Source organism: Aphelocoma coerulescens, chromosome 2, assembly GCF_041296385.1.
Source record: "Aphelocoma coerulescens isolate FSJ_1873_10779 chromosome 2, UR_Acoe_1.0, whole genome shotgun sequence".
In the NCBI taxonomy this organism is placed as follows: domain Eukaryota; kingdom Metazoa; phylum Chordata; class Aves; order Passeriformes; family Corvidae; genus Aphelocoma; species Aphelocoma coerulescens.
The window spans coordinates 6086401-6098797 of NC_091015.1; the positions used below are offsets into that span (position 1 = coordinate 6086401).

General features: G+C 45.2%; 1 protein-coding gene across 1 annotated transcript in view; it reads right to left on the minus strand.

Moving 5' to 3' along the window:
* Positions 1–6691: 6691 nt before the first annotated feature.
* Positions 6692–12397, minus strand: part of RHEB (Ras homolog, mTORC1 binding) — a 38724-nt gene continuing 33018 nt past the window's right edge. The window contains exon 8 of the mRNA XM_069006354.1: positions 6692–7224. Coding sequence (XP_068862455.1) covers positions 7132–7224 — 93 coding nt within the window. The 3' untranslated portion in view covers positions 6692–7131. The remainder of the gene's footprint in view (positions 7225–12397) is intronic.

A 12397-nucleotide genomic window follows, 5' to 3' on the forward strand; every position in this document is an offset into this window, starting at 1 on the left:
CCCCATCAGTTTATATTAACGAGCCAGGCTAGAAGAGGTAAAGGCAGATGTATGGGGGTGGCCCATGGACCAGAATGCAGAGATGAACCAGGGGGCCACGTTAAAAGGAGATTTGTCTTTTATGTTTTTTATAGCTCTGTAAGAGACTTCACACACAGCTCCTGCTCATTGAATCCTCCTCCTCCTCACTCACTGGTCCCCCATCACCTCCCCCTGCTGCCACCTCTCTCCCTGGACCATCAGGCATATGCTTCTGAACCCTATCTGAACCCTAAAACCTCCTTTCTTGGCAGGTAACTCCCATCCCCACACGTGCCAGCAGCCTGGCTCGGCAGCCCCGCACTGCTGCCTCGGCTCACGGCTTCATCTCGAGATTAAAGACTGCTTCGGGAGAAAGGATGTCATTACTGGGGCTCAAACGTGTGCCACCCTTTCAATTAAGATGTAAAAGTTAATAAGCGCGTGTGCAGACACACGTGGGCTGAGCTGGAGGATGTCGCTGACTGGGATGTGCTGGAGGAGGAAGGAGGGAGGTGGCACTTTGTGCTGGGACAGGAAACACATCCTCCAGCTGATGCAGGCAAACCTGCCCCGGCATCGCAGGAACACGGCTCACACGTACGTGTTGTGCTGTGAGGCAGGAAACAATGAAAAAAGCCTCATCTGATTGAAAAAAAAACCCTGCCCAAACCCTCTTTGAAATGCTGGTGCCAATTTTAAGGTGTTAAATTAATCACTGGATGGTGGAGGGAAAAGCAACAGCGCATGGAAAGTCCCACTTGGAAGAGCAGCAGCCAAGATGGGGGGCATTAGCAGAGTTCCCTGTGGCACTCAGTGCCCTGGGAGGGAAGGAGAAGTGTCCCTCTTCTGCGTCATGGCTGGGAGCACAAGGACAATGGGGTGACACCGTTGGTGGCACTGGGACCCAATTCTCCATCCACTGAGGTTGTAGCTCATGCACTCTTTGCATTGACCATGAGCTGTTGGGTGCCCGGAGAGGAAGACCCATGGCACCCATGGCAAACTGCCCCAAAGCACCCAGGAAAGGAAATACTGCCTCAGGAGGAGATTTTTATGGAACCATAAAAGCCTGGTTTCCTCCAGCTCTGTCTCATGAGGGGATTTTCCTGTTTCTCTTAAGGTGTGACATTTAATTCAATGTGCCAGAGCTTGATGAACCTGAGACTTGTACCTGGCTGTCAGATTTCTTAGAAATTGTCCAACAGGTTCAAAAGCTATTTTGGGAGAGATGGAGAAAGAGTGTGGCAACTTTATCCTCATTTCTTTGAGAAACCATGTTAAAGATGTGAAATAAGAAAGGAAAATGATGGGAAAAAAAGAATATGGATAAATATAAATTGTAATTCCTAGACAAACCCCCTTAACTCCTTGCCAAAGACAGAAAGGCTATCAATGGAAGGGAGAAAAGAGCAGCCTGAGGAGCCTGTGGCCACTAGCAGCATTATAGGCATGTGATGATGGGGCTGACCTTGCCTCCTGCTCATGCCCACGTGCAGGATCACATCTGACCATGAGCCCCACAGCAAAAGGTTTGTGGGCAGCCTTCCTCCAACTGTGGCTGCTTTAAGGACAAAACACTGGAAATGAACTTACAAGTTTCAGTATTTGGCTTTAACAGTGTGGGTTTGGTTTAGAGGGAGGAATTGGGTTTGATGTCTGCAGAGGCTGCTCCAGGCTGTGCTATCCCTGCCTGCCTTTGCTGCCACAAGACTGAGGAGTGAGGTGGTGAGAGACAATTTGCTCTCCAAATTATCCAGGCCAGAGCCAGGGGAGCTGAGCAGGGTGTGACTCCTGGAGGTGAATCTTTGGGAGTGACCTCACTAATGTGAACAGGAATATTCTGTGTCAGAGGCTCAGCAGGATTAGCATTCTGCTCAGAGGTACCTCCTACAGCCAGTGCAGCCCCACACAACCATTAATGGAGCAGCAGCCAAAGAGTTGCTCCACATCCTTTGACAGGGCCACAGCTTCTGGAGGAGCCTGTAGTATTTGCAAAACACTGTAAGACCTGGCACAGAAAATCCCTAGCTCAGGGCTTTCAAAACACCACCTTGCTTTGAAAAGCTCATTGATTTTTCACATACCTCAGTAGGAGATACTTTGAGGTCATTAAATATGAAACAACCATGGGTCTTGCTCCTTCCCACAGACAAATTTTTGGCTTGCTGCTGGGAACAATGAGCACATCCTGTGAGCCTCTTCAGAGTAGCAAGACCTGAGGGAGAAACCATCTTCATGACTCAAGGCAGAGTTTCTGTGTGAAATAAATGCTGCTTGTTGAAGACCTGGCCCACCTCAGACCAGCTGCCAAAAGTACCAATTTCTGCTGGTGATTAACCCACTCCCTGAACCTGAGTGCACCATGTGCTGCTTCCCAGAGCTGCCTGCAGGGTTGGGTACACTGACTGCAGAACATCTCTGGAAAACATCCAACCCACACCCTCACTGGCAGAATACATCCCCTGTTGCTGGAAAAGGGAATCAGCTGCCAGGCACTGGTTTGGGGCTCAATGTGTTGCCTTCAGCATGGATGCACTACAACATTAAAATCTCTGGAATATCTCTATCAAGGGTGGCCATCCCACACCCTGACCCACCACACATCCCATGCCAGCAACACCTCATGTCACCCATGTGGGGTAAGGACTCCAAAAAACCTTCTCAGACTGAGCAAACCCTGCCACAGAATGATGGATCTGGGTGGCTTCCTGCTAGGAAAAACAGCTCCTCACCTTGGAGATGGGACCTGCTGGTCAGGTTTAGCACAGTCTTGTTTTCATCAGTATTCTGTCCAGAGATCATTGCACATCTCACCATCTGAGATGGGACCTGGACTTCATTCTGGAAAGCATCAGAAAGCCTGGGGGGTGAAATCCTTTCAGTTTTCATTGTATTTCAAAAAAGTAAAACTTCCAGTAGGGAAACAGGATATCCAAGGAAAAGCTACATGCTGAGGACACCCATCACCCAGACCAGTTTAGCTACATTTCTGCATGCTCGCAGTAGTTGAAGGCAAAGGTTTTTTTGTGCAAAGGTTCTCACTCCTCCTCCCCAGTTGACAAAGGGAAGCGATTTTGACCTTATTAGATGAAGTTGTGAAGATGAGTCAGTATTAGCAAAACGCTCTGAAGATGAGCAGTCCTGATTACATAAGGGCTAATTAGAAGCTGTTGATTTCTCCTTCTGGAGAGGCTCAAGCTCAGCAGTGTTAATTAGCAGGCTAAGCCCAGCAAGCCTGGGCACATGGTCACCACCTGCACCGCGCTTGCACAGCACCTGGGACATCTGCACCTCGTCCAGATGCTACAGCACAACTACTGGACACACACAGGAACAATGAGAACACTTTCCAGCTTTTTTCTTCTCTGGCATGGACTCACCAACCCTTTCCAGAAGCTGGGAAGAAGCATTACACAGAAGACCCTACAGACCCACAGCTGACTCCCCAAAATTTCCCCGTCATGGAGTTAATCAGCCAGGAACAAATTTTACTATGCATGGAAACAACAGGAAGAAGAAGGCTCATGTATCCGCTTAGCACCTGCAGTCCATCCTTCCCCTGCTGAGCTCCCCTGCCCCACTGCCTTCCTCGTCCTTGGCATTTCCAGGCATAGCAGGCTGGCAGATGGGCAGTTCTTGCTCTGGGACTCAGGATTATTCACACAGCAAAGTGAGGAGTTGGACAGGGGCACAAGCAAGGCAAGAGTCACTTCCAAACCAGGGCACTGTAAATCCACACAAGTCAATGAGAACTGAACATGACTTAAGAGTAGTTAATCTCCATACAATCACAGAATGGCTGGGGTTGGCAGGGACCTCTGGAGGACACCTGGCCCAGCCCCTGCGCAAGCAGGGTCACCCAGAGCTGGTTGCTTGGGACCATGTCCAAGTAGCTTTTGAGTATGTCCAAGGTGAGAAGCTGGTGGACTGCACTCAACCTCACAGTGAAAAAATTTCGCTCATTTCCTCAACAGGAAAAGGATCTTTGCACTTTCACTTTTGCAAATGATCATCCCTTAAGAACAAGGTTATTAAGTTTACATAATTCTTCTCCTAGCCTGGACCAGAGAACTTATTTCCTCCATGACTTACCTGCTCATCCATGCAACATTTATCACAATCCTCCAGAAGCCTCCAAAGGATCAGGGCAGCTGGCAGACAAAGCTGTATAAATTCATTAACTCCAGGCAAGCAGCAGTTTGCTAGACAGCAGTATTTTGTTTCTGTACATAACAGGACTCTGCGATTGCCCACCGCCCACTTCAGGGCTCTCAGGGTGAAGAACCAACCTGTGCCAGCTCAGTACAAGGAAGCATGAGGCTGCCCCAGCCTCTGTTAAGACTCCAGCTGCTGAAGGTGCCACCCTGAGAAGCCAAGTGAAATCTCTTTCAGATCGTACAGCCAAGGACGAGGAGTTCACTGATCACGCTTGACTACACATTTCAGCAGAACTGCAAGACCATTGCGCACGGCTGGCCTTTAGATCTTATTAGCAGAGAAAGGCTGGGACAAGTGGAATAATTTCCATTTTTTACTGAATGAAGCAGAAACAGGAAGGGAACAACATATGAGTTCCAATTCTCCAGTTATTACAGCAAATGCAAGAGCAGTACATGTCTCCCAGTGCTCAGTGCATTGTTTGGGCTGGAAGGGACCCAAAAGCCCCTGCAGTTCACAGCCCCCTGCCATGGGCAGGGACACCTTCCACTAGACCAGGTTGCTCAGAGCCCCATCCAGCCTGGCTTTGTGGAGCATCCATAAACTCTGGGCAGCCTGTTCCAGTGCATCACTGCCCTTAAGAGTTTCTTCCTATTAATTATTCTAAACCTACTCTCTTGCAGTTTGAAGCCGCTGTCCCTTGTCCTATCACTAAATGTCCTCGTGAAATGTCCCTTTCAAGTCTCAGAAACTCCCACCACAAGCCATCCAGAGAGCCTGCGCCTGCCTTTAAGCCCTTCTGGAAAGCCTCACCGCTGGAAGGCAGGACCTGTTATCCCAGAGTATTAAATGGCACATGTCCTCATCCATCTCCTTTAAAACCTTCAGCAGCTGGCACACCTCAAGAAGCAATGCACCAGCTGTTTCGGGGGTTAGACTGATGCCAGTACACCTGCAGCCAGTTTGACAAAACACTGGAGCAGATGTGGGCACTGAAGTTTGTGTTAGTCCAGAATTTCCACCCTGTGACGCAGAACACGACATTGTGTCAGTGATACAACACCACAGCCTCAGGTCATGCAACAGCTCATCCATCCCAGGGATCAGGCGCTGAAGGATCACACTGAACTGACACACCCTGTGCTGTGCTCCTCAGGCCATGCTCTGCATCCTCAGCCTTCCACTGCCAGCCCAGCAAACCTTGCTCCAGTGCTGCAGGTTCTTGGGCAGGAAACAGCCCCGGCTCAGTCTGGTTCCAAAATCAAAGTGTGGACTTGTTTCCTTGAACAAGCTCTCTGCTGCACTCCAGCAATCCCTCATGCATGACAATCATCGAGCTACGCAACCTGTGCTTGGCACAAGGTCCGAGAATCCATGGAACACGGGTTTTCAGAAACACTGGGAAATATCCTAAGTGCAGAAAAAGGGCAACTTTTTTTTTACCAGTTACTCTCATGATGAGCAAAGACAATACCAAGTTTTCCTACATACACTTTTGAGAGGTGTAGACCAGTTTTTATATCCTATGAGGGAACAACTGCGCAAAGAAAATAAAGGAACAAAATGCTTCATTTGTACCTTTTAGGACAGACTGGAAGGTAAAAGCTAATTCTGGTTGCAAAACCACTCCAACCTTCCCTTCCTATGTACTCCTGCCAAAAATTAAGTTTTCAAATGAACACAAAAATGCAGGAGAAACACTTCATTTCATTAACTGTGCCCCAAGTCAGCCTTGTTTGTTTTCACTGTTTTGGCTTTTGTTCTGCTTTTCAATACAAAGTAGGTCAACTGCAAATTTTTAAAATATATTGTAAATTTTAAAATATATTGTAGTTGTAAATAGTTTGCTTCCAGACTTGAGAGATTACAGCTTGCTAAGCCTCTAGTCCAAAAGCCACGGAAAAGCTTGGAACTGGTCAGGGAAAGCTGTGCAGGGACCCTGAACTATCCATGGCCAGGCATCAGGAGGCCGCTCACCTCTACCAGCGCTACCCAGGAGCACAGGAATTCACGACAAACAGCCCACATTGATTTGTTCAGGACGTGCAGTTTATTTTAAATGACATTTTTGTTCTCTTAACAAGTCTACGCTTGTGACCTGGATAAATCCACTCCATCCTGACAGCGCTCCCAGTCACAAGTCCGCGTGAACAGTCCGTAGCGCAGGAACTCGGGGCGGGTCTGCGCACCCTTTACTCAACGGTTACAGAGGAAAACACAGAGCAGGTTCTGACTGAAACCCAGGCCTTCCCTTCCAAACAACGCTGGCACTTGTCTCTCCTTCCCGTGACTGGGCACAAAGCAAAGCAGAGCTGCCTTGGCCAGCCTGGAGTTCCAGTAGCAAAAACGTTTGGGATCACTCGCAAACAACTTCCCGAGCAATAGTCAAACAATCCATTGGCTCCAAGGATCTCACGCCTCCTCTTAAGGTCAGCAGGTGAACATTTTTCACAAAAAAAAAAAAAAAATAAAGTTGATATGGAGGAATCAACGAAAAATTATAAACAGAACATTTAAGGTTTGCAGCTATTTTATTTACAAGTATACATTTAACACAAAGAAACACTGATATCCAAGCCTAGTTAATAGTAGTGTAACAATATGCATCATTTTGATGATTATTCTAACCAACAAACTACACTGAAAAATTAATGCCAGTAAAATTCTTGGTCATAATATTAAGAAATACAATATATAAATTGAAAATATGATTGCTTAGAATTTGAAAATGGAAGTGAAGCCATTTGCACAGGAGTCAGAGTTTAACATAATCTGAAGGGAAAGGCTCCAAACCAACTCTTTATCTTTCAGGTTAACAGAAGAAAAAAAATAAAATTAAAAAAAAAGGAAAAAAAAAAAAAAAAAGAAGCATAGTTTATCCTTAAAGATAATGGGCAGTTTTGCTTCTTCAGGTAGAATGTATTCCCAGTGTTTTCAGGTTCTGCAGTGGAATTACATTACTGAGCATGAAGACTTCCCTTGTGAAGCTGCCCCATCGATTTTTTCTGCCTCCAAAATTATCCTCTTAAAAACATCAACGGCAGTCTGCAAAGAGAGAGCACACCATTAGGAGGGACTGCCCACTTACTGAAAGAATAACTAAAAAATGTTAGCAGTTTTACCAGCTACATCAGCAGATAAACGCACATCCAATGCTTATTCCGAAAGTGAAGAGGGGATACACAGTAATTTTAGCTTCAAAGGGAAGTGCAAACCCTCATCCACAGCAACCCTTGGCAGGGAGGGCAGGCACAAACTGAGCCAGGTTCACAGCAGAGCAAGTAACTGTAATCACTGTACTTTGCATGGTGAGCCTGCCCCCAGTGACTGACAGCACGGAAGGTTTGGATGCTGTGCTGCTCCGGACAATAAACCAATCCACTTGCTCTCAGTAATCTCTAAGATAATGAGTAATTACAGAAGGCAGCAGATTTTTCAGCTCTCAACAGTGACTTTGCACAGCTCAGTATGAGGGATGACTTTACTACTCTTGATTTTCTCATTGTCTCTATCAGTAAGATCAGTGTTAGACACAGTGCAAGGACACGAGGGGAAAGCACAAGCTGAACTATCACTAATATTGAGCAATAGCCTTTGATGAAGTCCTTCTGAGAGTAAAGGGGTTACATTTTAAATAGCCTGAACTGCATGACTAGAGCTTCAGTGTGTGAATCTTCAGCTTGGAAATGGTCTCCTGTCTCAGACTGCCATTTGATCCAAGCTCTGGCCATCCACTTCAGAATTTCAAGCATAGGAAAGTATATAAATTATATAAAAGCAGCCATGCTAGAAAGAGGATAAAAAGGGGGTTTTGTTGGTTTTAATCAGCAGGCTGAAGAGCATCCTGTGATTTATGGCTACATATTCTGATCTAACAGATGTTTTTCCACCTCCACAAGATATAATTCTTAACTGGATCACTTCCAAATTAATCCCATTGACTGAAGCCCCACAGCAATCTTAACAAGATTAGACTTAATGTTAAAGTTTCCCATATTTATACTGTTTGTGCACAGTATGATCTCTGGAACTATTTAAAGTACTTCACCAGCTGGAAATAGGGTATTCCTCCATATAATGGAGTCTCCTGCAATCCCAACAGAACCTGACAGAAGTGGCTTGTTAGTTCAGTAATGATACAACACGTTTCCTGAGCAAATTAAGACTTTAGGAGAAACATGGCCAGGACTGCAGTTGCTATCAAACTGCTTTAATCAAAACCTGGTGATGCACTGATTTACAAATATACTGCACCACTGTTTCCTTAGAGTTGAAATTTTCAATGGTTTCATTTTATTGCACAAGTTCTTTTTGCCCACGTTTCACAGCACCCATTAAAAAACCTCCACAACTTACTCTGTCAACCAAAAAGCTGCACATTCCCTGTCAAAGACATGCTGTTTGAAGCACTGAGATGTAGGAGTTCACAGGGTTTGTTAATTCATTCCACAGAAAATACGTATACACTGGGAAGGTTTAATCACTGTCCTACAGTGAACGCTTTGGAATTTGTAATTCAGCTCAAACATGCTGAAGAGTTTTAGACTGAGCCTTTAAACAATGCAGGAAGATCTTTTGTGACAAGGAATAAAGGACACAGCCAGACTTTATATGCATCTGCCTCCATATGGTCCAATTATGGAATGTGGGTCATACCTAGCCCACAGGAAGCCATCTGGCTTTCCCTTCTACCTTTCTCCCTGAGGAAACAGAAGAGATGCCGGGCTGGGCAACACCTGCTGCCTGGAGAGCCCATCCCTGACCAGGGGACACCAGAGGCTCAGCTGCTGCTGCAGATGTGCCCTTGGTGTGAGCAGGACAGGCAGCTGGGGAGGCAGATTCCCTGCACAAGCAGGGATTTGGGAATGTGCTGCCAGGAGCCAGCAGGGAGGTACAACCACCCAAACCCAGCCCACAGTGCCACAGTCATCCTTTGGCAACTATTTTATTATTTCAAAGAGGAAACTCTCAGCTGCTCACACTACTGGTTTATCCTAGCCCAGAACTGGGCACAGGAATTTCAACAATAGCCAGGTAAAAGAGGGTTTTGCCCCCCATCCTTTGCCAGTCCAAACATATCAGATCTCTGGATTCCAAACTACTCTGAAGCATTTATTAAGCAGTGCAACTTCTGAGCTCCAAGACGAAGCTGCCTTTGAAAAAAGAAGCACAACCAAGCAATTGCTCTTTAAGAGAGCTCCATTTTGGTAAGAAGCAATTATTTTGCTATTTCTTTGCTCCTCTTGTAATTTATCTAATGAATTTTGCATAACTGGATGAACACAATTTAGTTGCTTGTTACTTCCTAAATTCTTCCAGTAGAAGTTGGCTCCCAGCTTCACCTGGGTTTAAGACCAATTTGGATTCTGGCTGTATTTCCAAGAGTGACTTTATTGCACTGGGATTAAGACAAAGCACTCTATTACTGCCTAGGTGACACTGTGCAGGGAATTCCACAAGAAAGGCCTGAAGTTGCTGAAGTTAGCCAAAGCAGTTCAACATGTCTGGTAATAATTAAGCAGCTTGAGAAGATATGACAGTAACAGCCCGGCAACCCTCTCAGGGAGGTCTTTTCCATTAAGTGTCAGGACTGCCTTCCCAAAGCCCGGGGATTTCCCTTGATGACTGAGGTGCTGGTGATATGCAGGCTCCTCCCAAAGTCCTACCAGGTCACCCATGTCTGGAGGAGCTGGAACATACTCAAATCTATCTGACCTTGAGAACTCTTGCCAGCCACTATCATTTATCATCACCACAGCTTTAATCTTTGCCTCTCTCACTTTCCATCTACTTCAAGTCATGCCATTTCTAGGACACGTTATCTTTTGATAACTCTTGGCAGAATAGGCATAGCTTGTTTAAGTTAATCTATAGAACTATTTTAATTGCCCAGTACAACTGGGTTATGTTCCTTGGACTCTCACAGATGCTCCAAAAAGGATTTTTTGGGGGTGAGAGGGGCAAAGTAGGAAGGTACAAGAGAAGGAAAAGAGCCTTTGCTATTAGGGAGACCCCCTCTCCTCACCACTGTGAAGAACATCATGTACACAACCAGTCTCAGACCAGCACATCAGAAACTGTCACATTTCTGTTCCAAATCCATTAAATACAGATGGGCTTGGTTTTAGAGAGAATTAACACGTCCTCCCAGTCAAGAAGCTTTGAACTCTCTGCTCAAGTTCCAAATCCCTGATCCAGTCCAACTCATGCCTTAAGCATAAACCAGCTTTCTGTTAAACAAACAAAAGCTGAAGCACTTCTGGAAGAGGTTTGGAATTAATCTTCATAGTCAAGTTACATTTGCTGGACCACGCCAGTACAGGTGATTATTTGGATGAACCTCCATGCAAGAAGTGCCAATAGACTTCTTTTTCCAGTAATGTTGACTTACGTAAGGTGAACACTCAGTACCAGGAAAATGACAACACAGCTTGTTATCAAGTTCAAAACAAACCCTCTTTCCCCCCAGGCCAGGCAGTTTCAGAGTAAGAGAAGATGCCCTGTCCTGACAGAAGTCTATGTATCAGCATTTTTGATCCTGTCAGATTAGGATTTGGAGGAGAAAACCCAAATGAGTTCAGAAGTGCTCCTGGTCCAGCTCACAGGGAGGGATGTTACAATGCCTGGTGTCTCCTCTTCCCCCAGCACCTCACAGCTCCGGACTCCACACTTGGCTTTGAAAACTCAATCTTCCACCTCTTTGGAGCTGGAAACGTGTGAGAAGACTGAGGCAGCAGTGCCAGTGTTGGGTTCCTTCACACTTTATTCCACGCATCCCAAGCCTCTGAAGGAAACGTGCCAGAGAGCCTGAAGGATGGTCACATGCTGCGGGCACCCATCTCAGAAGTGACATCTGATCTGCCAGACTTCTGAAGCTGGACAAATTTACCAAGTGTATTATGTAGCAGGCATGAAGCAGGAATTGTGTTCAGGCACCTGCCTCTAACAACCTCCTGCTAAATCCAGAGGAACAGAATTTACAGCGACCTGCAATCACTATTCTGAAGGATCCTGCAGAAAGGAAGACCTTTGACAGCCAGAATGCACAGGACTTCTGGATTTTTTGGTGGATTTGTACAGGACTGTTCAGGATTTTGAATATCTGATATACAACTGCCATTTTGATTTTCCTGAAGGGTACCAAATTTGATACATAAACTACAGCTGGCAGCTTAACTTAATACAGGAGCACAAATACATGGCAGTACAGGAGACTGTGTCAGTGCAGCAAGTTAACACACAGGACATACCAAGCATCCTGCAAAGCTTGTAGCTTCTTTACATAAATAAACATGACTTTTTCTTCTTGGTTCAAGAACAATAAAAACTCCAGAAACATTATCAGTAAGATATTCTTCTGCTGGATAACAACTACTGCACTGTTACACATTGTGAACATATGCCAAAAGTTGATGCTTGGGACAGAGAATGCAAATCAAGGAGCATCTTGTGCTCTTTTTCTTTTCTCTGTATGCAGGAGAGCATATTGAAGATGCCTTTCAATAAGCACAGGCAACAGCTTTGCCTAATCCAGATTAAGTTATTTTTAAAAAAAAGGGTGGAAAAAAAAAAGATCAGACATTTTAAACAGGTTTATTCTTTACACTGTCACTTTAATTTCCCTTGGTATGCATTTGAAGCTCTCCTGCATAGAGAAGATATTGAGAAATTTCATGCCTCCATCATGCCCAGTTTTGACAAGGTTAATGCAAGTCTTAGCCAGAAAGAGAAATACTGATAAACTAACTCCAAGTGTTCCATATCTGTTGCCAAAAAATAATCTAAGTTTTTCTTTCAGGGAATATCCAACTTTACTCAAATAACTTGTAGCATTTTGACCATAAACATCAGACAAAATGATTATTCCCCCATTAGAGAGACTGAGCCTGCCCAGGACCTTAAAACTTGAGGTTCATCACTTTACATCAAATCACTGCTCTGCCAGCAGTGACTCCTATTTAAGGTAACAGACCCTGTTCCACCCACCCTGTGGATCTGAGCTTTAGTTTGTCACTGTATGTTCCAATATGTTCAGTGAAGCTGAACTCAAGAGTTCTTCACTTCCTCCTCCCATTGACAGTTGCAGGGAAAAACTTGAGTAAACCTGAGTGCACACAGCCATTCTGCTTCCATCTACACAAAATATCTATACAGTACATGCAAATATTTTAGCTTCCTTTATTTAGTGAAACTCTGAGTCATCCATTACACTGCTATT